Source organism: Podarcis liolepis (genome assembly GCF_965112155.1).
Source record: "Podarcis liolepis genome assembly, chromosome: 10".
NCBI lineage: Eukaryota > Metazoa > Chordata > Lepidosauria > Squamata > Lacertidae > Podarcis > Podarcis liolepis.
Genome location: NC_139562.1, coordinates 56861499 through 56888540, shown reverse-complemented (window position 1 = coordinate 56888540; position 27042 = coordinate 56861499). Strand labels below are relative to the sequence as shown.

The following is a 27042-nucleotide window of genomic DNA, read 5'->3' as shown; positions in this document are numbered from 1 at the left end:
GGACATATGGAGTGTAGATTTTGCCGAATTCCCTTAAAAATAGGCTCAATTTCTTTTGAGATTTTGCAAAAGAAGTTCAACAACTCTGGCAAGACTAAAACTAAAAAAAAAGCTCAACAACTTTTGTGTCCGGAGGTTTGTGGAGTGTCAAATTTGACTGAATGTCAGAAATATGGCCAAGTCAAGAGCAGGGTTAGAAACAGAGCTATGAAAGCTGGGAGCTAAACAGCACCTTAAACCTAGGTTATGGGCGCCACAAGGGAATGTCTAAGTGCGCTTGTTTATAACAAGAATACAGTGCTGAAAATGAATGTACCTCAGCTAAAATCTTACAATTTTTTACATGGTCTAGTCATCATCTGAAGACTGCAAAAAACAAAGCCATGCTTCCCCCACCCACTCCGCTAATATTCTTAAAAAGGTCTCTTCTCCAGTCTTCAAAGGAGCTGGAATTGGGGAGGCAGAAAAAGGCCCTCCTTTCCTTCCTCTCTGCAGTTTACTCTGAACTCTTAGGTGCAGTACTGCTCTCAGAGCTCAGAAACGGCTTGTGCTGATGAAATTGCCTGCCGCAAAATGCGCCTAGAACAATGGGAGTTTCGAACACTGGTCAAGACAATGGTCCAAGAGGTAAGAGAAGAGATAATCACCCTTCATAAGCAAGGAGCAGGATACAAGAAGATAGCGAAGGCACTGAATGTTCCTAGATTCACTGCTGGAAGCATACAGTGGTGCCCCGCAAGACGAATGCCTCGCAAGACGGAAAACCCACTAGACGAAAGGGTTTTCCGTTTTGGAGGTGCTTCGCAAAGCGAATTTCCTATGGGCTTGCTTCGCAAGATGAAAATGTCTTGCGAGTTCCTGCGGGGTTTTTTTCCTCCCCCCCCCTTTTCCCAAGCCGCTAAGCCGCTTATCAACTGATCCTAAGCCGCTAAGCCATTTAACAGCTGATCCGGTAAGCCGCTAATCAGCTGATCCGCTAAGCCACTAAGCCGCTTATCAGCTGATCCGCTAAGCCCGCTAAGCCGCTAATGGGCTTGCTTTGCAAGAAGAAAAAACCGCAAGACGAAGAGACTCGCGGAACGGATTCTTTTCGTCTTGCGAGGCACCACTGTAGTTCGCAAGTTCAGAGGAACAGTGGTTACACTACCTGGACGGGGCAGAAAAAGGAAGCTATCCGTGGAAGCAACCAGATTTCTGAGGTGGGCTGGGAAAAGCCCTCGAGTAACTTCAAATGAGCTGCAGCAAGACCTGGAGGCAGCAGGAACTGAGGTTTCAGTGAACACAGAAATCCACAGACTAAACATGTACACCTTCCATGCCAGAACTCCAAGACGTACACCACTACTAACCCAAAAACACATAAAAGTAAGTTCTAATATGAGCGAAATCATATACCGTATTTTTCGCTCTATAACACGCACTCGACCATAACACGCACGTAGTTTTTAGAGGAGGAAAATCCGTAGGCATGCCACCCATAGGCACTCCCTCCATAACACGCACAGACATTTCCCCTTACTTTCTAGGAGGAAAAAAGTGAGTGTTATGGTGCAAAAAATACGGTAAATAAGCCACAGAAGTTCTGGGATTCTGTTCTGTGGAGCAATGAAACAAAATTGGAATTTTTCAGCCCCATGGATCAGTGTTATGTCTGGAGGAAGAAGAATGAAGCATACACTGAAAATAATACAATGAAGAATGGTGGAGGCTCAGTGATGCTCTGGGGCAGCTTTGCATCCTCTGGCACTGGAAACTTGCAGTATGTAGAAGGCAGGATGGATTCACTGAAGTATCAGGAAATCCTAGGAGGAAATGCCATGCCATCTGCGAGGAAGCTGAAGCTTGGGTGTCACTGGACCTTCCAACAGGACAATGCTCCCAAGCATCCCTCAAATTCCACCAAGACTTGGTTGCAGAAGAAGTCCTGGAAGGTTCTACTACAGTGGCCATTTCAGTCACCTGACTTGAACCCCATAGAAAATCTCTGGTGGGATTTGAAGAAGGTGGTTGCAGAACGCAAACCCAAGAATATTACTGAACTGGAGGCCATTGCTCATAAGGAATGAGCTAAGATTTCTCATGGACTCTGCCAGAAGCTGCTGTCTATGCATTGCGTTTGCAGCTGGGCATAGCAGCAAAAGGCTGCTCCACTGAGTACTAAAGATGCTTGCCATGAGGGGGTTGAATAATAGTGAGATTGTAGAAGCCAGGACAAATTCCAAGTTCAGCTGAATTTGGGGGGACCACTTGAAGCATCTGTTGTGTTGAGCTATTTCAATTGCTTTTGTTTGATTTGCTCATTGCAAACAGCTGAAAGTCACAAATTTTGACAATAAACCTGATTTGCAACAGGGGTTGAACAATTTTGATGGCAACTGTATATATGCATTTTTTTACTTGGAGGTGCAAAGCGAATACTATTTTTTAAGTTTTTCTTGCTTAAAAATTATTTTCATTGTGCTAGTGTTGCATTGTGCTATTTTGCACATGCAAAATATGTGCATAATTTAGAATTGAGAGTGAATGACTCTTGAGAGTGAATGACATCAAAGAGGGGAAAATGTTTTATTGACCTGTTTCCCCATACTGCTAATGTTACTGCTCCAAACTTTAAAGTCAGCAAGAGCAGAAGAAACCATAAAAACAAACAAGCCAGGAAATAGTGACATAACTGTGCAGCAATGCATGGAGGGATAGGCAGCGTTTGAAATTCGCCAGGTGCCAGGTGCATTTTGCACCGGGCTACCAGCCACTTGCGACCAAGTGAAGATGCCTGGGCGCCCGGATGCTGCCTGACGTCTCCCCCATCTGCAGGTGCATGCCTGGGGATCTTTGCACTTGGGCTGTTTTCACACACTAATACCCCATCCTGTAGAATTATATCCATTATATTTTATCTGCTCAATCAGAAGGAATTTCAGGAACCAAAAAGTCATAATGAAAAATACAACTTTCGAACCATCTGGCCCAAAAATGGCAACCAGGCATCCCATTTTGGCGACTGTAACCCCAGTGTAAGGAGGCATTTGGCGCCTAGCTTATATATCTGAATTTCTAACACTGTGCACAGAGTGGAAGGGTGGGGTAAATATTATTATTATTATTAATTGCCCCCCTCTCAGACCTCCCTCCACCAGCTCAATTGCAGTGCTCACTTGCCAAGCTTTGTGCTCCATTGAGTTGCATACAGACACACTGCACTTTTATATGTTTAAAAACAAAAATATGCACTTTTATCAATTAAAAAAGAGCAGAGTTGGAGTATAAATTCTGTCTTCTCTGCTAGTCCTGCCCCCCTGGCCTGGCAAGGCACCCAACCTAAGCTAAAGTAACATTTTTTTATTTTTCCAGCTGATTACAACAGACAGATCTCACATCCTGGGGTGGAAAGAGTCTGCCAAAACCAGGAAGTTCAGGTTGTGAGTCAACCTATCCCTCAATGAACTGCTGCACAGCTTTGTCACTACTTCCTGGCTTGTTTGTTTATGTGCAATAGTGTTTAAGGACTACCTGTAATTACCTATGACACCTTTGGGCAAAGAACAACTATCAAAGATAATAAATAAGTAAATAGGTGTTGCCTGAAGAGATCATCCGTCTGGAGACTATTGCCATTTGGTTTTATTAGATGAGAGGTGTTCTACTGTTCTTGGCCAATTATAATTTTCTAAACTTTTGTTACCTTTCCCTCTCTCAGAGATGGGTAACTGTGGAACTCCAGAAGGTTCTGGACTCCAGTTCCCATCATCCCTGACCATTGGCCATGCTCTTGGTCTGGAGGGCAGATTCACCATCCTTGAAAGCCATCTCAGTTCTCTGGTTCCTTTATGTAGCCCCCAAACAGGACCAAGCAGAAGAGGGAGCTCCCAGGCTCGGCTTATCTGGTTGGCCACTGTAAGAACAGGGTGCTGGGCTAGACATGGCGATCCCAAGGCAAAATGTCCCAAACAGCCTAATAGGGACTGAATGTGATGAATAGCCCTGGAATACTGACTGACTTGGGGTGTGTGGGTGACCCCCAAAAAATGATGTAGGAAGGCAAACAGAATGGAGTATAACGGAAGGCATGATTGATTGACTGGACCATTTTTGGGGCATGCCCTCCTTACGCTATCTGCTTTTTAACCAATATTATTGTACCATTATGTTTTCCTGTTGGTAGACTGCCTACCATTGATGATGAAAGAACAGTTTATTTAAAAAATTAAACCAAATAAAATTATAAATGCAACAACTTTTTAAATTTTGCTAGAGATACTAATCGTGTTGAGATTCTCCATTCTGCTGAGCCAGAAAGGTTAAGAATGTGGCACAAGAACCTCTGGACATACCGGTCTACTGAGGCACATGCAATTATTATCCTTTGAGGGCACGCATATCTCCAATTATCATCAGATTAGTATAACAATGAATGCTTATAAGCTATGTTGTGGGGTTGTTGTTTTTTACTATTTAGTTCTTCCTACGTCTTAAGGGCAAGCTTTTGAATTTCAACGTGAATTCCAACCAAAGAAATATAAAATGGCACCCAATTTTCCCTCACATTATGTTGTTCTGGGAAACCATCACGGTTTGCTTCAAGGAAGTGGGGACCTGCTTAAAGCCCTAGAAATGGAGATTATATTCAATGAGGTCTTCTCTTCTTTTGTGGAACCAACAAAGGCAACAAGATGGTGCCAGATTGGAGTGTTACAAATCCCCTCATCCTAAACTGGGAAGCAGACCCCCCCTTCACTGGTTGAGCCTTGAGGCCACCAACTCAAAGCCTCTCCCAAGCGACACCCTCCCAGACGTTTCCGCGACGGCCACGCACCCCAAGCGGGGCCTCGACGGGGCGGGCCTCCGCCGCGTGATGCCGTTCAAACGTGCCAATGGAAGGCCGCGGAGGCGTGTCAAGCGCTCCCTCCCCGCCAGGGGCTTTAAAAAGAGCACCATTTTGTGCCGGCTAGTCCGGGAGGCGGCGGGATATCGATCGGCGTGGTCCGCCTTGGGGGGGGGGGGAGAAGTTGCGCCCCCGCGAGGAAAAAAAAAGAGCGAGGCGAAGAAGGGGGGCGGAGGAGGAGGAGGAAGGCGCCTCCTGCTCCTCCTCTTTGGGGAAGAAAGAGGCAGGAGGCGGCGGAAGAGAGAAGCCGGAGCTGCTGCGCGCAAGTCCCTCGGCCGCAGTAGCTGCTCGACGGCAGGCGGCGGCGCTGGAGAGACCCAGTGGGAGCCGCCGCCACCGGCGCGGCGCGAAGAAGGCGATGAAACCCCACGGAGCTGCTGCCGCCGCCGCCACTGCCAGCGCCTGGCCTTCCCCTCGGGGCGCCGCGGGCTCGGAGGCGGAGAAAGTGGTGCACTCGCGCTCGCAGGCGCTGCTCTTCTTGGGCGGCGGCACGAAGGCGCTGGGCGACGCCTTCAAGCTGCTGGTGCCCAAGTCGACGGAGTTCATGAGCTCCGACGCCGAGCTGTGGAACTTCCTCTGCAGCCTCAAGCACCAGTTCTCGCCGGTCATCCTCCGCAGCAAGGACGTCTACGGCTACGCCTCGTGCCGAGCCTCCGTGCCGGACCTGTCCCGGGGCTTCGCGGCGGCGGCGGCGGCGGCGCAGGGCAGGAGGGAGCGGCCGTGGAGGAGAGCCGCCGCCAGGGGGAGGCGCCTGCGGGTGGCCGCCGCCGCCGCCGGAGGAGGCGCGAAGAGGGCGGCCAAGAAGCGCTGCAAAGAAGAAGCCGAGGTTGCCCGCTGCGCTCCCGACGGGCGCCCCGAGCAGCAGCAGCAGCAGCCATCGGTTCCCGGCCCGGCAGCGCCGCCCTTGCCCGCCGGGACTCTCTTCGAGGGCAGGTCCCTCGAGAGCATCTGGCAGGCGGCCACCCCCCGCCAGCCGGACTCCTTCCCCTCCGTCAAGGTGCGCGGCAGCGTGTGGAACCGGCGCAGCTTGGAGGCCGCCCGGCGGAGGGCGCGGCGCCTCTTGGGGGTCGACCTGGCGCCCGTCGTGAGACTCCGCCGCTTGCCGCTGGTCGGGCGCCGAGGAGCGGGCGCCCCTTGAAGGACCCGCACCAGGCTTGGGGGGCGGAGAACCGGGATTGTGGTTTTATGGGGGGGTCTCCTCTCCTCGCCAGCCTCGACGTAGCGAACAAGCGAAGGAAGGCGCGTGGCAGTCACCTGTTTACAATTACTTTGGTCCGGATTGGGTCGTCCTTACCATTCAATGAACTGCACTTTAGGGCGAAGTCTTGGGAGGACTGTCGCCCCTTTCCCAGCCCCATTTGCCCCATCTGGACTGGGAGGCCGCCCACAGCTGGCTGCTCGCCACGCGATCTACGGGGGAGCCTTTTCTACTTACCTTGATAACCTTGGGCTGAGGAGGAGGCAAGAGATGCAGTCTGGTTTTTCCTTTCCTTTCGAGTCACTTTTTCTTTCTTGCCATTGGGCTACCTCACTCGCGAATTTGGCAAAGAGATCACTTGTTGCTCCTCTCCCCCCCCCCCTTTCCAAAGGAACTTTGCTATCAGTTTAATGCCAATTCCCCCCCCCCCCCTTTAAGAAGTAGCCAATGGACTATTATGTATGACTTTTGTGCAATTGCACTAAATGCTCAGGGTTACTTGAATATGCTAAGTGTTTCCAGTTTCAGATAACGGGACTTAAGCTTTTGACCAAGGATGCTCAAGGAATGAAGACTTAATTAACAGCTCACGGCTGATTTGAGGGTGCAAAAATGTTTTGCTCCTTTTTGTTTTGTACATGAGTTGGACTTTGTGATAACAAACTTTCAATATAATAATGGTTGAATGTTTTGTATGTAATAAAGTTTTATAGTTGAAATTTAACTAGTATTTCTAATAGTTTCTAAAAATGGGAAATGTATTGGATACTTCATTTTATATAATCTTTACTTTAGAGAAGCTCTTAAGCTAAGTGAAAATAATAAAAGTGTAAAAGTAAGAATTTGCTTCTACGGTTTAATTTATTAAGAATGTTTGGCCTGGGCTACAAGGTGTTAAGGTTCATTGAAAGTGTTCAGGGTGACAAGTTCAGCAAAATCACTAAAATACAGGAGCAAGTAGGAATTTTAGATTGTTTGCTACCTTTAAAAAACAATGTTGTGGCTATTCAGAATTGCTGTTCTGGCCACCTTCTATTTCCCTTGAAATCTGATTGGAAATACAAAAGCCATTGATCTTCAATATGCTTACAGTTTAAAATAATCTGTGTGGCCTTGGCATGTGTTAACTATTTGGCATACAATACAGAAAACTGCTGACTGCTGAATCCTAACCACATCTATTCTGAAGTAACTATTTACTAAATTCAGTGGTGCTTGCTCCCAGGTAAGGGGTTAGGACTGCCGTCTAAATGCTGAGCTCATTGGGAGCATTTCTGTTTCAAACGACTTTTCCCAAATTTGTAGACGAGGGTAGAAATGCAGGATAATGGACCAGCAGCAGTTTTGTCCAAGCAGTAAATAAAACAGGCCCATTAGCCAAACTTAAAATGCCAGTAGCTGTAATTTAGTAATGGCCGTGTGTTACCTACCACAATAAATGTGCCTTTGTTAGGGCAGGCATAGGCAAACTCTGGCCCTCCAGATGTTGGGGACTACAACTCCCACTATCCCTTACCACTGGTCCTGTTAGCTAGGGATGATGGGAATTGTAGTCCGAAACATCTGGAGGGCCAGAGTTTGCCTATGCTTGTGTTAGGGGATCCATATAAAGCTTTACCGACATATAATGGTGGTAGTTAAGCGAGAGATGAGCTGCTCTCATTTGGATGCATGGCTGTTTGCATGCGTTCACACTGTATCTTTCTCATCCATGAGTTGGAGCCTTCTCTGCGCTCTCTCTTGCCTGCTTTGGAGCAACAAGGCTTTTGCAAAGCTCCAGACTGGAACTTCTTTCGTTATGATAACAGTTGGAATCAACTTTTGGGAAGAATATACATCTGTATTTATAATGCACCACCCGTTGAGGAGAAAGCCGGAACTGGTTGCAAAGAAGAGCAAAGCCCCAAGATGAGTTTTGGCATGAAGGCAGTCCAGACAGAGAGCGTCATCCTTTTGGCTGCCAGCTGGTCTAGTTATTCTGAAGAATCTCCTCAGGACACAAAGCCCTTCTGAGCAGTGTGGCTGTTTTTGGGTCATACTAAGAGTCATTTGCGACTGGACTTAACTGTCAGGGGTCCTTTACCTTTTTTTAAAAAATAATATTTATTAAGCATTTTAAAATTACAGAAAAAACCAAGAGACAAAAAAGAAAGAAAAAACAAGGGAAAAACAAACAGCAATCAAACAATACAAATCGATAAAAATCAAAATCAAAAAACAAAACACATAACACATCAAAATCAAAAAACAAAAATAAACCACAAAAATTTAAAAACAAATCCAATATTCCCAAATCCTTAACTGTCATTGCCTTATTTCATCGACTTCCTCACACCTCCCTTTTTTGTATTCTAGTTATTAATCATCACAGCAAATCCTTCCCATTTTTCATAATATTCTGTCATTAAATTACCTTAATCTATTTTAACCTTATCTTACTATAAAAAACCCTAAAACTTAAATCTTATTTATACCAATTTCTCATAACCATAACATATTCTTTACCTTTACCTTTTAATCTGCTACAGAACGGAAGTGTGAAATGACCTTGAGGTAAGTAGGGAAGTCTCTTGTAAGGGGCTACTCTTCCTTCTTGGCGAGTCCATTCACACCAGGTGTAAGGAACATTCGGCCCTTCAAATGTTGCTGAACTACAACTCACATCCTGTCCCCAGCAAGCATTGCCAGCGGCCAAGGATGCTAGGAGTTGCAGTTCAACAAGGTCTGAAGGGCCACAGGTTCTGCACACCTGGAACTTGTCAACTGATAAAATTGGTTCTAGGTCAAGGGTTTTGAAACCAAATTGCTTGGCCAAGGAGTCCAGCTTAAAGCCAAGTCCTACTAGCAATGGGAATGGGTAATCTTTTGCTTCTCATGTGGCTCCCAACAAATTAATTTTCTCATCTGGCTCCCAACAAATTTTAAGCTTTAAAAATGGAGACCATTTGGCTTACATACAGCAGCATCTATGCATTAGAGCATGAATAGGCAAACTAAAGCCCGGGGGCCGGATCAGACCCAATCGCCTTCTAAATCTGGCCCACGGACAGTCTGGGAATCAGTGCGTTTTTACATGAGTAGAATGTGTGATTTTATTTAAAATGCACCTCTGGGTTATTTGTGGGGCATAGGAATTTGTTCATTTGCCCCCCCCAAAAATGTAGTCTTGTCCCCCATAAGGTCTGAGGGACAGTGGGCCGGCTCCCTGCTGAAAAAGTTTGCTGACCCCTGCATTAGAGAGTGGGCAGAAACCATAAATCATCTGGTGAGTTGGGTTGCTGTTGTCCACATTTCCCTCCACTGCTGGGCAGTGAAGTTCTCTCAAAATGGTGCCCACCTGTTCTTCCTTCTGATATAACCCAGGGTGATTGTATCTCCATAAGAGCAAGAATTAGATACTGGAGAGAAGTATCTAATTCTAGTTCTGGAGAGAAGATACCTTCTCTCAGAAACAAGGTAAGCTGGAAGCATGAGGACTCAGGGTCCTAGAGTTCCTCGTCTCCTTCCCAAAGTCCAGTTAGTGCTTGGCCAGCTTTGGAAAGGAGATGGGGAGGGGGCTGTAGGACCCTGCCAGAGCCTCACATCTGCTTCCCAAAGCCTGCCCTCACTTACCAGGCTTTGGGAAAGCAGCATGAGGGCTGGTGTGTATCAAATTTTGGCCTTGCTCTCCCCTCCCGCATGACAAGGCCCACGGGTTCCATGTTGAAGTACTCTTGTGGCATGAAAAGTTGGACTGCGCTAGAATGTTAAAGCTTAGGAGCAAAGCAGGTTATTTCTGTTCTCTGAAATGACCAAAGGAGCCAGGGACAGTTTCCAAGAGCAAGCATAAAAAAGCCTGTCAGCTTCTCAAAGCCTAATGTTTGGTGGCTACGGTTTAAAAGAAAGCCCTCAAGAATTCATGGGTACCTTAAGGCGCTCCCAGATGGATAGCCCGGTAGCTGCACTGGTTCCTGGTCGGGGACAAGGCAGAGGGTCTTAAGGGACAAATTCAGCCAGTCCCAACCCCCACAATTCCTCTGTGCCAGGTTTTCAAATAATTTGGCCTTAAGGCAGCATTTCTTAAACTGGGCCAGGGACCACCAATGAACCTCAGGTCTGCAGGCCATTGCCATTATTCCCCTGCAGTCCAGGCTTTGGGTTTGACTGCTGCCTACAGCTGCTCCTCTGATGCACAGCAAATGGGCTTTGTGGGAGCAGGAGTTGCGCACAGAGTGAGGCTGGGGAATGCAAAGCTGGAAGGAAGGAAATGAGCAATGGCAGGACAGAGTGGCCCTTTGTGAGAGAAGGAAGAGACAGAATGGGAGATGACAAAGAGGAGGTGTGTAGGGCTGCTGTGCCTTCCAGCTCTTTTGCCTCTTGCATGTACTCCTACCTCAGCCCTCATTTCTTCCCACTTGTATCTCTTTGTTGCGCCCAAGAAGGCCTCTTTTCCTCCTCTTGAAGGGAAAGAGCCTGAGGGCGCACTGAGCGAAATGAGGAATATTTAAAACCATTCAAATATTTAAAATTAGCAGCCTCACACTCGGAATTCTAAGAAACAAATCAACTAGTGCATTTTTTAAATTAGTGGTTAAACTGGCACAGCTCTGAAAGGTTCAGGCCATCATCTTGATTTAAAATGGTGTCCAATTATGTATGTCTTAACATGGATAAAAACCTCTCCCTGGTATCAGAAACCATCATGCCAAATTGGGTTATGGTATCGTAAGAGGTATCCAAACTAATTTTTTTAATCTACATAAGTAAACTGTGTGCAGGTCAGCAGAAGAGCTAGCATGGATAACATGCCTTTCTAAAAGGCCTTTATCTCTCCATAACCCTTTAGAGAAGATAATGAAAAGGTAGAGGAAGGGACAACCAAAACTATCTAAGGGTTGCAGCAGCTTCCTTTTGAGGAAAGAGCACAATGTTCAGAATTTTTTAGATTAGAAAACAACGCAAGTGTTGGGGGACGTAATGTGTTAATAAAATTAGGCATAGCGTAGAGAAAACAGTTAAGTTTTTCTCCATCTCTTAACGCTAGAAGCAGGCACTATCCATTGAATACAAATGTTGCAAGATTTAGGCCCGCCAAAAATCACATGAAGCCGGCATGGCCAAACTTGGCCCCTCAGATGTTTTGGGACTACAGTTCCCATCATCCCTGACCACTGGTCCTGTTAGCTAGGGATGATGGGAGTTGTAGTCCCAAAACATCTGGAGGGCCAAGTGTGGCCATGCCTGACATAAAGCATGGAATTCACTGCCAGGAGATCTTACGATGGCCACCAACAAGGATAGCTTTAAAACAGGATTATACAAATTCTTGGAGGATTAATCTGTAAATTGCTACTAATTCTTATGGTGGGCTACTACCTCTGGTATCTGAGGGAGGTTGTCCTTCTGAGGGGCTTCTCACAGGAGATCTTACTTGGCCACTGCATGAGCAGAATGTTGGGCTAGATAGGCCTGTGATCTAGATGGATCTGGGCTGGGGCTGCTCTTACAACAGAAACAGAACAAATATTTTTTCTTCCTGTCCTCATATAAGAACCTGTCCAAACCCTCTAATAGTTCCTTATGTCCCTTAAGCAGACCTTTAAGCTTAGGGTTTATGGAGCCTTCAAAGGTTCCAGCATGAGGCCCCTGTCCTACTGGTGGCAGAAGAACAGAAGTTTCTTCTGCAGGTGGTTAAGCAATTAAAACCATGCAAGTTTTGCCTAGAATCCGTTTGTGCTCCTCAAGATAATGTTTGTTTTCCCTTCAAGGTGCAAGTTAAAGGCTATAACAACTGTTATAGCACTGTCTCAGTATTCAATATATTGAGTAGGTTCCTTCCTAGGGGAAAACACACACAAGTATCAACTCTATTTAATTTGGAGGTGCTCTTCATTCTTCCTGACAATCAATTGCTGCAAAATCTGGACCCAGCTTGGCTCCACCTTGCTGCTTAGAGACTTGGCAGGTGTATCCTATGATCTTTTTACTATTATCGGGAATAGAACTGCATCTCTGAGTCTACTTGGAAAGCATACCAATATGGTGAGGGTGAAAGAAAAGTTGATTCTTCCGTTTGCTAACATCGGGGAAGAATGTTTCTCCAAACAGGTCTGGTCAGTGATTTTGTTTGAAGTACAGGCGACTCCCCACTGCTTACTCTCATTTGACCTGGAAATGGCAGGAAAGAGCTGGAGAGTCTTTGTGGAGCTGGTGACCCTCACTGGAGCCCGAGGAAAACATAAGTGAGGGTGAGGAAACCCAAAAGGGACTTAGATGTGCAGTGGGGCTTTGTTTATACTGCTCAGCCTCCCCACCTAACAGCTGGTGTGAGGGGTAGCACAGCCACCATCACTTCCCTACATGTGGCAGAGAGGGTGTCCAAAGCAGGGTTAAGAGGGTGCTCCCCACTTTATGTGATTTCACTTATGAATGTAACAACCCGCATAAGTGGAGAGTCATCTATACCTTTGAATGCCCAAGCAACAGCCTTGGGTTCTGTGCTGTTAGGTAGTAAAGGGTCTACTCTAGAATGATTAATCTTGTGGGTTCAGTCTAGTTAGCAGAAGGTACACTCTTGGACTCCTCTCAAAAATGGATAGTATTTTATGAGATCAAGGGATAAGAAAACAACTTAGCATGACAAAATCAGCACAGCTAACATAGGCGCCAACTCCCAGGGTCTGAGGGGTCTTTGTTCCCTTCCCCTAAAATATTGGAGGGGGCCAGCCCCCCCCAAGGTCAATAGGCATTGCCATTCAAATGGTGTGCGCACACCATGTCATGTGATTGATCATGTGGGGAGGTTCTTACTATCCCCCCATATTTTATTCAAGTTGGCACCCCTGATAACTAATTTATCCTCAAAGCAAAACTGAAGCTATACTTTACAAACCTCTCATTGCTTTCCCTCCCTCCCAGCTATCCACTACTACGCCATAACTCCCCCATCCCAGGATTCTGTTCCGTTGCCTTGGTAACCAACCACACTCACTTCGATTCCACTCCTTCCCAACTAGCCCTTCCCTTTTTCTTTATTACAGGATGTTCTCTGCTGATCCCTTCATCTGTACACAGATGCCCATGATGGGATCTGCACTAGATTTGCAAGAGTGGTCACATGGAGCCTTTTGAGTAAAGGTCTAATTGCATCCTTGCCTGCTTCTAATGTATTTTAATATTTTGGTTTTTTTAAATAGCCTTTATGCTTTTCGTGCTACACTCCTTTTTTACCTTTTGCATTTCTTATTGCAACCTCCACCAAGGTTTGTTTTTTGTCCTCCTCATGTGGGGAAGATTTCCATTGTATGAAAAAAAAGCCTTCTTGTCTTTGATAGCTTTGTTGACTTTCCCCCCCATTCATTCAATCTTTATTACGGTCCAGAGACCCAACAAATCATTACAAAGCAATACACAATTCATACAGCCTACCTCCAGGTTAAACAAGCATTTTGTTCAGAATATAGGGATTATTTGTTCTTGCAACCACCGATAAAAACTTTGCCACTGCTAATGTTCTAGCATTTGTCCAGTCTTCCAGTAGGAACCTGACATAGTGAGCCTCTGATTTTCCTGGGAAAGGTACCAGCAAGGGTAGTATCAGTTCAGCCCTGGCTTGCTCATATTTTGCACAGTGGAACAAAATATGTTTTATGGAATCGATGTCTTGAGCACACGAGCAAAGTCTGTCCTGGTAGGGAACTCCTCTCAACCTGCCATCCAACACTGCAGAAAGAAAGACGTTTAGTCTGGCTTTGGTGAAAAGCCTTTGATAGTTTGGTACTGTCAGGTTTTTAATGTAAGATGTTAACTTAAGGACATACCCATATTGTACTCCTGCCAGCGGACTACAGACTGTGTGTGATCGAGATCGCAAGTCACTGTGTGCATTATCCCATAATCTTTGCTTTAACATCTTTTGGGCGCCTTCATAATGCAGGTAATACAGTTGGGGGGGGGGTGACAGACCAATAGAGGTGGCTTTTTTAGCCATGGTTTTCTGCCATTTGCTGACAAATTCCTCATTGTTCAGGTGTTGGTATAAACCCTTCCCTAGATCAAACACTGAAATCCTGAGCCAATGTTTTAGGGCAGCCCACCATGCTTTAGTTGAAATTGGGCTTTCACCAGCTTCTAACAGAAGTATGGAGTTTTTTTTTAACCATGCAGGCATCCTCTTGTACCTAATGGTGCATTTTCTGATCTGCTGTATTTTCTGGTGCATTTTCTGATTCTAGTGGAGTTTTTAAAATAGTGGCTTTAAATATCTCCCACGCATACTGGAGAGATTTGATCTTCTTGACTTTTCAACTTCTTTTCTACCAGTTCTCAAATTTTACACACTTACCCGGTTTGTGAGGGTCATTTAAGTTGTCCATTCCTGCAATCATTCCTCCTTTGAATGCCTCTTGGATTCCATTCTCCATCTCAAGCCCTAGGCTTTTGTTTTTCAACAGCCAAGCCATGGACCCCCTCCTTTTGAAAATTCTGATATCTCTATGCCAGTTTTTATTATGTGAATGGCGCTGGAAAAACCCCTGGGTGGGTAACGTGGACACCCTGGGGTCTGTGGACCACTAATTAGGAACCACTGCTTTAGAGAAGTCCACCCATTTTGGGGTTTCTTGTTTGACTCTTTCCTCATTGATATACAGATGGACACCACCCTAAGTCCTTCCTATAGTGATGCCCTCTTTCAAAGCTGCATGCTCCAGCTTGCCCATCTTGGCTCACCTGTTTCTAGCACTGGCACATAAAACATTTATATATGGTGCCTCTTTTCAAATGTATCTGACTCGTATGTTTTTCCCTGCGGTACTTTGAGCTTTTATTTTTTAATGGCTATCATGTCCACTTTCATTGCCTACTTCTATCCCCATTCCCATTTAGATAAAACATCTTCATTCTCACATCCTAGAGATGATCCACCTTGAAATGGGCATTCCTCAGCTCCTGACAGCTTTTCACAGCTGTCAATTTAACAATTACTCTGAGGTTCCATACCTCCACACCAAATGTTTTAACTATCTTCATTGAAAAAACGTGCTGTGTTTAAGGAGCATTTCATGAAAAGATAGATCTGTGCAGTGATAGATCTGTGATGGCTCATTCATGCTGTAGTCATCAAATGATGGACAGAAACGTATGGAAGAAGGACAAAGTTATGGGTACTTAAAACCAACATTATATACAGTGGAAGACCGTTCAACTTCCGAAATGTTTGACAACTGTCGGCAAAGTTCATTGAAAAAATTGAGAAACGCACCTCGGAAGCCGTTTTAGACTTCCGAGGCACGTTCGAAAACAGAGGCACTCACTTCTGGGTTGTTGGCGTTCAAAAGCCAAAATGTTCAACTTCCAAAGCGTTTGGCAACTGAGGTTCCACTGTACCCTGCTTCTCTCCCCCCCCCTCCTCTCCCCCAACATTATGTTGTCTGTTAGTGTCTCACACATCAAATATAACTGATCTCTAGAAAGGACTCGATGAACTGAAACCAGAGATGCTGTATGTACTTTTGTAACCCAATAAAATCTTAATAAAAACATTTTAAATATAAAACCCCACCACCACCTTAAAGAGATTGTTACAGTACTTCAGAAACTGAATAATTTTATATTTTTAATCTGTTTATTAAAATATATATGCTTCGTTTTGTCGAAGGTTTCAGAGACTGTTTTGTGAATCTTACATGTAAATGCATAAGACTGGCAAAGGAGTCCTTTTACCATTTCCTGGCAGGGCACAGAGCTATGGCTAGTCCTAGGCAGTGCTTTTTTCCTGGGGGGGACGGGACGCAGGGTTACGTATACCCCTAAACATTTTGTGAATCTTTGTACTCTTGTCCATTGCTGTATTTATTTTTCCCAATTGGAACTATTAAATGGTGATTTTCTTGAGTCAAAATGAGAGTACCCCTAAATATTTTTTTAAGAAAAAAGCACTGGTCCTAGGCACTGAATTTAGGAGACTATTCATTTTGCGTGTTCTTTTAGGGGAGATAGAAGAAGGGTGTTCAGATAGTCGTAACTTTGTAAACTAACTCTCACTAACTAGGACATTTTTTTGGGTGTGGGGAGCCACTGAATTATGATCGCCTCTCTTACTGCTGAGTCACGACACTAAAAATAAGCTCCCTGGCTAAGTCTATAGGATTCCTGGCTCCAGCGAAGCCCTGGATCTTTGGAACTGATCCAGTCATTGTTTACTTCTGACTGATCTTACGGCATTATGAAGAGAACTGTGGTACACATTATCCTGTAGAAGGAACATTTAAGAAGATTCCTGAAATCTAAGCGCTACTGATGACAAATTGTTTTTAATGTCCATTTATTAATTATAGGCATTGCTCGATCTGGCCCTATTCATTGAAATCAATTCCAGCCACCATTTCCCCCCAGTTGGCAGAGCAATCCCAACTCCTTTGGTTCTTGGCTGGAATGGGTGGAATTGTCCACTCCGACCTGCTGCTCTCCCTTCTGCCTAATGAACACAGGATTCTGAGCCCGTCTCAACGTTACACATTATGCCTGTCCGCATTTCACACAACTCCCCAACTACTCTACCAATATGTTGGAGAGGTTCCTTAATCACTGGCATGTATGTACATATGTGGTGGACTTGCTCTTGGGTTCAGTAATTCTGGACTTGTATTTCTAACGAAATTCAGAAAATTACAGTATACCTCAACATTCAATTATGAATCCACAACTGGGACTCTTAAACCTTTTTTCTTTATAGGAAACTAGGCGTCTCTCACAAGGGTCTAATTGGGCACTTCTTAATGGCCGCAAGACTAACTATCACAAAACGCTGGAGGAACACAACTGAAGCTACACTTCCATGCTGGTACCACAAAATGTGGTATATCGCTCTTATGGAGAAGCTAACCCCCAAATTGAGTGTCTTACATGGCACTCTGAAGACAGACAAATTTACTTCAACGCGGAGCTCTTTTATCAGTTAATAATACAGAAGACAATTCACAGCCTCCTCCCCCATACTATGCAAATTAAGAACGCTTAACATCTATATTTATGTTTTAGCACTGAATTCTCATCTTGTTCATTGCGCTGACTGACGGTGATCTTGTTCTTTTATATCTTGTCATGTAAACAGTTTTCCTGACCTTATTTATCTTCTTTGTCTTCCACTCGCAACAGAGTTTTGCAAAAGTGTTATTCCGGAGGAGGAATAGAATAGAATAGATATTTATTACGGCCATAGGCCCATACAGATAAAAAACAAGACATAAATAACAGCTTGTGCACGTGGGAAAAAACAGCCGCTAAAACATCACTATAACAATAAAATACTGTAAGATGGAATGACATACTGCCCTTAATTAGCTTGTAGTGCACCTTGGTAGCGCTTTTGGGTAAGGACAGCGACCAGAAACCTAGCCACTCTCAGGGTCGTATGGATATCCCTATCCTGCAGGATTTGGGCAAGGTGGAATTTTGGTGGGGTACCCTCTAGCTTCTGTATGATTGATCCCAACAAATTTGCCCGTGGCACATTAAACAAGGGGCAAGTAAACATAATGTGCTGAAGCGACTCCGGCGTCTCCTTATCACATACACACATGGCGGGGGCTTGGCCCTTTGAGAATCTATGTCTCAGGACATTGGAGGGAAAAACGTTAAACCTCGCTTTGGTGAAGGCCAGCCTATGGGCAACAGTCGAAAGGGAGGAGAGGTATGATGGAACGCAGTAAGTTAAAGTGATACCAATGTTCTGGGGCGAACAAACACCTCCCCCCAGCGAATAATTTCGCTGTAAATCGATGTCATCCAGTCTTTGGCGGATCAGTCTTTGAGCAGTGATTTGATCTAGTTTTAGGGAATCTAAGGGAGAGATTCCATAGCTCAAGAGTTTGGCATGAATTCTACTAGTCCAAAGGCTGGAGAATTCATCTCGCCATAAGCATTGGACAAGATAATGGTCTGGTAATCTATGCCACAATGATAACCAATAATTGAAGACTTGCTTCCACAGGCAAGTTTCTAAGGATGCGATCTTCAATTCTAGTCGCATGGCTGCGTTGCTTACGCACAGGGGGAGCATTAGGAGCCGACGTAGGAATTGGTTTTGCAGAGTCTCAAGAGGAGCAAGATCTGTCATCACGGCCCAGAGCGGGGCAGCATAAGCTAGCACGGGAACCACTTTTGCCTTGAACACCTTTAGGGCCGAGGGAACATGCAAAGCTCCATCCGAAAAGAAAAATCGGAGGAGCGCATATGACAGAGTTTTGGCCTTGTTAAGTAGGTGTTGAATTTGTGCTTTCCACCCCAAATTGTATTGAAAAATAACTCCTAAGTATTGAAATTTTAGGACTTGCTCTATTTTTGCTCCACCAAGCTTCCATTCGTATAATCTCCGACTTCTGGCGAAAATCAGAATCTTAGATTTAGCATGGTTGATGGTTAATTGGTTGAGTTGACAATACGTGGCAAAGCTCTTCAGAGCTCTGGTTAGTCCAACACATGTATAAGATAGAATTACCGCGTCATCCGCGTATAAAAGGAGTGGACAGCGGTAATCCGCTAGTCTAGGCGCATGTGTACTTGGAGATGAGTTGACTAGGGATGCTCGCATGTCGCTGATGAATAGATTGAATAGCGGAGGAGGCATTGTGTGTGGATTGCTAACAAAAATTAAAATTTTATGGGGTGTGTGTGTTGTGGCAAGGTAAATAGTTGTTTGCTCTTTTGTTACTTGATGTACTGGATTCATAAACCTTTGCAATAACAGTTATTGACTAAAAAATGGCAAATATCTGTACTATTGAAGACATTTTAATTATTCTGTACCTCTAATTTGTGTGTGTGTGTGTGTATACACACATAACACAGAAGAAAGCAGAGGGTCATTAGATACTAACTTGAGTGGAGGCAGAAAAAAAGATTGCCAGATTAAAATTTTTTAAAGCAAATATGCTGGTGGACTGATTTTTCAAATAATATGACAAAACACATTATTTTACTCATAGGAGTGACTGGCAAGAAGTTTATGTGGAAACCAGCTTTTGTTTAGATTTGTGATATTTGGCACCTTTTTTATAATTTTGTAGGGAATACCTTTATCAACGCTAGGCTCCATCCTGGGTAATGTGGCAACAAAGCTATTGCTGCCACCTTCTGAAGTTGCTCACAAGGTACCAGGGATTGGATGTGCTCCTGTGAAAGGGGCATTTGGAATAGTCCAGGAAGAGGGTCCCAAGCAGTGGTCGAGATTCAGGCAGTCTGCTGCGTTTCTGTGGATTTGTGGTTGAAGATTGGAGGCAGCATCTCATTAAATACCCATGTTGTGGTGGTGTTGTTTTATATTTTTATTTACACATTTATGTATTTTGTTGCACAACTTGAATACTATGGAATTCAAATGTACATTATGCAAGAAATAAAGGAAGCAATAAAAAGACAATAACATTTTTTACAGCATCTAAAGCAGCGCATTACAATTGCTAAAACAGGCAGAGAAAATAATTAAGTGGTCCATCAAGGCTATCTTTGAGATTTTCAAATGCTCTATGGGGCTGGGAGTGGGGTGGGGAGTTTGGGAACCATTGGTCCTGGCCAAATGAACATGCATGCAGCTATAATGTAGCTTCCCTTCACTTCCCTCCCCAAATTAGGAACTAAGAATGCCAGGAACTTGGCGTTGCTTTTTTTCCTACAGTGCAATGCTGAAAGTTAAGGTTATCTATAAGACTGAACATTCTCTTTATCTTAAAGAAATCTTGGAAGGTTTTGTCATTCTCTCTCAAGAGGTACTAGAAGAATGAAAGGATGTGTGCTCCCTTTGAGAAGGATCGCATGAAACATTCTACATGACCTTTTGGAAACTGAAGGAACATTCTTTCACCTCTGGTGGACTTGCCCTAGGGTTAAGGCTTTCTGGGAAATGATATATAATGAACTGAAAAAGGTATTTAAGTATACCTTCTCTAAGAAACCAGAGGCCTTCCTTTTGGGTATTGTTGGTCAGAGGGTGTTAAAGAAGGATCAAACTTTCTTTATGTATACAACAACAGCAGCAAGAACACTTATTGCAAAATATTGGAAGACCCAAGATTTGCCCACCGTGGAAGAATGGCAGACGCAACTGATAGACTACATGGAATTGGCAGAAATGACTGGCAGAATCCGAGACCTGGGAGAAGAGGCAGTGGAAGAGGACTGGAAAAAGTTTAAGGACTACTTACAAAAATACTGTAAATTGTATGAGTGTTAAGAAGGATGCAGGACTGAAAAAAACACGGCACCAGCAATTTAGTTGAAGGAAATATGAGAATAAGTGAGATCTGAGAAAAAGATAAATTTTGGAATAACATTATGTCTAAATTAAGCATTTAAGTATTTGATAAATATATTTAGAGTCGGTGACATAATATTTGAAAATTACAAAATAGGAGTTGAAATAAGGTGATAAATTGCTGTCTATAATTTTAAAATTGGGAACGCAGGAATGGGAGATGTGAGGAAGTCCAAAAGATTAAGATAATATGGTTTTTGGATATTTGATTTTGTTGTATATTTTTCTACTATATGTTAATCTTTTTGCTTTTTTCTGTTTTTCTTTGTTTGTTGGATTTGGGTGATGGTTTTATATGTGTTTGGTGAATTTAATGTGTAAAATCTTTAATAAATATCTTTTTTTTTTTTAAAAAAAAGAAACATTCTACATGACCTTTTTGTAGCATCTTCCAATGTATCACTTAGGCAGATTGCTCAAGGACCACAAACTTCAAGAAGGGAAGGCATAGGCTGACTTAATTAAACAACCATACTTGAATTTATTAAGGGGTGTTTACAAAGAGATGAAAAGAGAACCCTTGAACTCTTAGCCTGAATCTTCTGAAGAAGGTTTAGTGTGTATGTACACACTAGCGGCTTGAAACATGAGGTCGTTTCTCCCCTTTCTGGCAGTGAAAAATGGAAAATCAATTATATGTTTAGCCCGGTCAATCTGTTGTGAACAAGTAATTGAGAGGAAAATAGCAGAGGGTTGCTTCACAAGTTGCCTTTTGTATTTGGTAACAGATTCTTTCCAAAATCCATACTCTTAAAGCCACGTATGAACAGCATGTACAAATTGTTTTGTTGTTATTGTAGGGGTGGTTTTATTGCTTTTAGAATTTGTTGATTTCATTGTTTTCAGACCTGTGTTTTTGTGTTTCATTGTGTTTTTATCTTATACATCCCTTTGATGACTTTATGCTGTGAATAAATTTGAACGATGACGACTTTTGGCTATGTTGCAAACCAGCAGCCCCAGCCCTGAAAGGGACATTTGGTGGCATGTAGTTGTTGTTGTTGTTGTTGTGTGTTACATTTTATGTACATACAGCATAATGCATATGTCTACTACTGTAGTATTATTATTATTATTGTTGCTGTTGTTGTTAATTAGATTTAAATACTGCTTTTCATCATAAAATCTCAGGGTGGTTCACAAAATAAAATTTAGGACAAAAACAAGTAAATAAGTACAGTGGTACCTTGGCTTACATACGCTTCAGGTTACAGACTCTGCTAACCCGCTAATAGTACCTCAGGTTAAGAACTTTGCTTCAGGATGAGAACAGAAATCGTGCAGCGGGGATGCAGCGGCAACAGGAGGCCCCATTAGCTAAAGTGGTGCTTCAGGTTAAGAACAGTTTCAAGTTAAGATCGGACCTCTGGAACGAATTAAGTACTTCACCTGAGGTACCACTGTAAATCAAAACAGCAAATCAATACCTCCCCCCCTCCCCACAGATGCATTTAAAGGCTGTGAAACATTAATCAGCCGAAGACCTGGTTGAAGAGGAACATTTTTGCCTGGCATCTAAAAATATGTAATGAAGGTGCCAAGCAAACTTCCCAGGGGAGAGCGTTCCACAAATGGGGGGCCACTTCAGAAAAGGCCCGTTCTCATGTTGCCACCCTCCTAACTTCATGCGGAGAAGAGCCTCAGGTGGCGAACATAGTCTGGGATGGTTTATATGGGGGAGAGGTGGTTTTTCAGGTTTTCCAGTCCTGAGCTGTTTAAGGCTTTATAGGTCAAAGCCAGCACTTTGAATTCGGCCCGGAAACCAATCGGCAGCCAGTGTAGTTGCATCTATCCCACGCCTAAAGAGCTCAAGGTGGCATACGTAATCGCTTTATAATAACAAACCGTGAGGTAGGTTCAGCTGAGAGCCATTGACTGCCTCAAGGTCACCCAGTCAGCTTCATGCCTCAGAAGGAATTTGACAAGAGCTTCCCAGAAGAATTTTTGTCATCTTGAAAATGGTTTCAGAGCACAAGGGGTCATGGAACTAACTCTAAGGTATCCAGTTGTGTCCCTCAGTGGAGGGAAGGTTCTTTTATCCCACAGAAGCTGCCCTTAGCATAAAGGAAGCACGGAGGGGGAAAATTTGTAACTTTCCTTCTTCCTTCTGTAGTCCCAGCCGTCCAATCTGTTCCTATTCCCATCACCCCCAGTGCAAATTCTAGGAAATTAGTATTGCGCGCACTAAGCTTCGCTTCAGCATGAATGCATCAAGAATTGGGGCATAAATCATGTACCCCTAAGTAAATTTCAGAATAAACAAGCATGGCATAGAAAAGGGTCAATTAAATTAGGAGTTTTCAGACACCAGGGGTGATAGGATCAAAGGTCAACTGTCTCTCTGTGTCTGTGGGTGAGAGAGACACTAATCCTTTGATCCAATCAGAGATTTGGATCAGATACTGCAATTGTATTAGCTGGAGAACAAAATAAGCATATCAGAGTTTATGTAGATGCTAGTGAGGTTGCATGCAAGACAAAAGGCATGGGTAAGGGGCAGGCTTGAGTGAAGGAGAGAGTTGTTGCTAGACCATGTGCTGGAAAATGCAATCATCCATGGCAGGAGCAAAGAAAGCCGGCTTGATAATCATGTCTAACAACAACAAAAGAACAACAACAAAAGAACAACAAAATTTATTATTTATACCCCGTCCATCTGGCTGGGTTTCCCCAGCCACTCTGGGCGGATTCCAGCAGAATATTAAAATACAATGATTCATTCCGTATTAAAAGCTTCCCTAAACAGGACTGCCTTCAGATGTCTTCTAAAAGTCTGATACAGGTAGTTGTTTATTTCTTCGATATCTGATGGGAGGGTGTTCCACAGGGTGGGCACCACTACCGAAAAGGCCCTCTCCTTGGTTCCCTGTAACTGCTTCTCGCAGTGAGGGAACCACCAGAAGGTCCTTGGCACTGGATCTCAGTGTCCGGGCAGAACGATGGGGGTGGAGACGCTCCTTCAGGTATACTGGGCCAAGGCTGTTTAGGGTTATTTACTAGGGTTGTGTACTAGGGTTGTGTTCACACTGCCCCTTTAAAGCACATTCAAAGCACATTTCCCCCCTCAAAGAATTCTGGGCTCTGTAGTTTGCTGGGAATTATAATATTGTGAAGGGTAAGCTACGGTACCCAGAATTATTTGTGGGAAAGAATGTGCTGCAGATGTGCTTTAATATAGCCTATTATAACTCTTCTATTATTACAGCATGATCAAGTGAAAAGAAAAACAAGACGTGTTTGATATATTACATGTTTGCATCATTTCTGCTAAAATCTCCAGGTGGTGGGTCTTTATCTCTAGTAAGTTACTTTTAAGACACCGCTTAGTCAAGTCATTCCCAAACTGTATTGCAAAAGAGAGTGCCGCTGTCAAATCAATTTATTACAGACTCCGCAGAGGAGGCTGCTTGTGGCATCTCTGAATGATTCCCTGGTCTAGTCTTAGCATGCTCTCTGCCTTGGGTGTGTGACTGGATCATTCCATCATTACCAATGGAAAGATGCAGCAGAACTGTAAGCTCTCAGGGGAGGCTTCCCTTTCCACCTCTGCAGGAGTAGCTGCCCTGCACTGGCCTCCTTCCAACAAGGAGACATGCCCAGAATAGGACTCTTTCAAGTCAAAACACAGAGGATGGGCTCCAGTGGGTAGACTAATCCTAGTCTCCATGCTCCATCCATGCTCCAGAAACAAACCCGTCTGGGGGTGAAGGCTGCCTTCCGTTTTCAACCCATTTTAAGAAAAATGCCTCACTCTTCAAAGCAACTCCCTTTACGGGGGCCAGGCTTTAAATTTGGGGAAATTCAGACGTGGCTCATCATTTGGTATCAAGGGGAAAGCTGTGACTAAAAGGATTGCGATGCTGTGGATCTATCAACACGTTTTCCTGGATTGTGGCCAAAGTGCACATAGGCGTAACTGAGGAAACAGAACTGGGTTCCCTGCTTCCAGGGCTGGATCAGCCAATAAAATTATTTACGTGTACTGCAAGAACCGTATCGGAAGAAGTGTTCATTGTTAACGGAGAAATCTGACGGCTCCCTTGGACAAAAAACAAGGACACCAGCCAGGAATAGCAGAGCAAAACTGCAGCCAGTAGGCTTGGTCTTTATTGAAGACTGTCATGGCAGGACTCCCACCTGCCACCAGGTGGAACAAGATGGAAGCCCCTTACAAAAGAGAACCCAAACTTTTATTAGCTGCTAATCCCCATGTTACACCCCGCCCTACACAACATCACTAAAACATCGTGGTTACATCATGAAAGGGGAGGTCTGGTGGCAGTAATCTGAGCATCCTGGACCCTGCCCCCTGGTTCTCCTTGCCCTCCACCAAACACCCATCAAGTGTAACAAAAGGGATATTTGCATTTCCCTGTTTCCCAGCCAAGTTAATCACACCCTTTTGTCTTCATCTGGGCTTGTTATTTCTGGAATGGCTACCTGTCTGGCACTCAGGTATCAGGATGCCAGGGATTATCACTCAGACAGAGGGGCTGCTGAGTAGCTGAGCTCACATGTCTATATGAATTTATGAAGTTTTCCCAGTGAGCCAGAACATAGATATATTTATCAGTGAATTGTTACATTTGGTATTGTGCAGCAGAGGCCCTTTGAATAGATAGGAAGAAACTGTGATGAAGTGTTTTGTGGGGACAAGCCACAAAAGTCACAAAAGTGATTGTGCTGATTTTGGTAGCGGGCTGCATGTGCATGATATCTGCTGGAGGGGCAACCCCCCCCCCAACCTATACATAAATTCCTGCAACAGCATACAAATGAAAGCTAATACCAAGAACAAACTTAGTTGGTCTCTAAGGTGCTACTGGACAATTTAGGTTTTTTATTTTTACTTTATTTTGACTGCAAGAACCTTGTTCCCTTTGCAGTTATACCAGTATGGACAGTATGTGGAAGCTTCTTAAATCTGTCTTCTATCATCTGGTGATGTTTGTGTGTGTGAATTTTAATTTTCTAAAGAGCAGCTATCGTATACCCTTGACCGAAGAACGGTACACTCCTTCTATCTGGGATGGTCGTCCTCTTCCACCGAGCGCGCAGCTTCGGGAGGGACGCACATGGAGCGGTGAGGGAGGAAGGGGACACCCGCCTAGCCAGCCAGATCAGCCGAATCAACCCTGGCGATCAATGGGGTGACAGATGTCGCAGCCAGATCGCCCTCACATCCATTTCTAAAGAGCCATTCAGTTTCACTGTAACGCCTGTGTGTACTTAGACATGCATGGCTTAATCTTTGAGACAAGCATATGCTACTGGTAGGATCATAGGGTAGGTCATAGTCAGAGCCACGCCACACCCCGGGGCTGGCCCATCGGCTGGGGGCACGCTGGCGAGAGGCACGCGAACAAGAGTGGAGCCGCCCCAGCTCCCCACGCGGGGAGAGGCAAAGGGGGCCGCTGGCATGATAGACGGGAGGCAACCTCTGCCGCGGAGGCAGTGATCGCAGCCGGGGAGCAAGAGAAAGATGCACCTGTGGAGACAGGTGGGCACCAAGGGGACAGCGGGTGCTCAGGACCCACATGCTGTCTCCGACTCAGTGTGCCCCTCAGCAACAGGCGAGGTAAGATGTCGGCATGGCTTGGTCAAGCGAGGATGGAGCGAGACGCAGTGCTGCGTTGGAGCAGATGGAGTGCCATGAAAGGATTACGTTGGGCACCAGAATGTCGGACAGGTGGGGAGGCGTCCACTCCACCTGAATGCCGGTCAGCAAGCTGGCCTGCAGAGGGCCCTCCCTAACACGACCGTTGGGGCCAAATCATTCTGGTGGCATTTTGCTGTAGGATTTCTTGATCAAATGTATGGACGCTGCATAGTATGAAGAAATTGTGATTTCTTCTAAGACCATCTATGAGTGTTACGTCTTACAGAGTCTTCGTGCACAGAGTCTGTACTGACCCTCTACCAGGGACACTTTTGCTTGTGGCCAAGCCCACCACTGGCATGTGCCCCCCCCCGAAAGTTGCCCAGAAGGGACTGTGTGGCCCTACAGCTATAGAAGGTGTAGGGTGTGCAGGATTGCTTGGTTAATTCTTCCTTGCAAATATAATTTTGATTGTTTTGCCAGGCCTGTTTAAGTATAAGTACTGCATAAGGTATAAACTTACAGACTCAGATTAAGTGCCGACGTACACTTTCTATGCTGAATTTGTTTATAGCTTTCCGTTTTCTTCACCCACCCTGTCAACTTTGACTGTTCAGCAAAACTGTTCAGCTGGAAACAAAACCTCGCTGAAACTGCTAGATTCCAGGAAGCTGAGTAATCTGAAACCTTGCCCTACGAATCTGACACCCTGTTTTCCACCCTGGAGAGATCCCAGCGAGAGTCGCCACTGCCTGAGAGAACAGTCTGCTCCTAAACATTCATCTCAATCATATTGATAGAAACTCTGGAGATAAGTCATTTGGGTGTGGCCAACAAATGCATTCCCTAGTATTCAGCTTGCCCTTGGCTCCTCCAGAAAATACCTGGAGATTAAGAGAAGACACACCATGGCAACTTATTTTTATTGTAAAAACCAGCTTGCCTTCCTTTGATACAACAGCAAGTGGCTAGTAGTACATCTCAACAACTCAGCCTGATTAACAATGGTAAAGTGGATAATCTGACAGCTTTTTGTAGTATGAAGATAGTTTTAATATATCCTTAAACACTAT

The 27042-nt window shown here is 44.5% G+C and overlaps 1 protein-coding gene and 1 long non-coding RNA gene across 2 annotated transcripts; both read left to right on the top strand.

Annotated features, from left to right (window-relative positions):
• Window positions 1-3170: 3170 nt before the first annotated feature.
• CCDC71L (coiled-coil domain containing 71 like) lies at window positions 3171-6922 on the top strand. Its single transcript, XM_083463766.1, has one exon. It carries the CDS (start codon window positions 5241-5243, stop codon window positions 6018-6020), a length of 780 nt encoding a protein of 259 aa, XP_083319892.1. The 5' UTR covers window positions 3171-5240; the 3' UTR covers window positions 6021-6922.
• Window positions 6923-8584: 1662 nt separating this feature from the next.
• On the top strand, window positions 8585-19820 carry LOC310687443. Its single transcript, XR_014516429.1, has 3 exons — window positions 8585-8633; window positions 16795-17228; window positions 18667-19820. It is a non-coding gene; the product is annotated as an uncharacterized lncRNA (long non-coding RNA).
• The last annotated feature ends 7222 nt before the right edge of the window (window positions 19821-27042 follow it).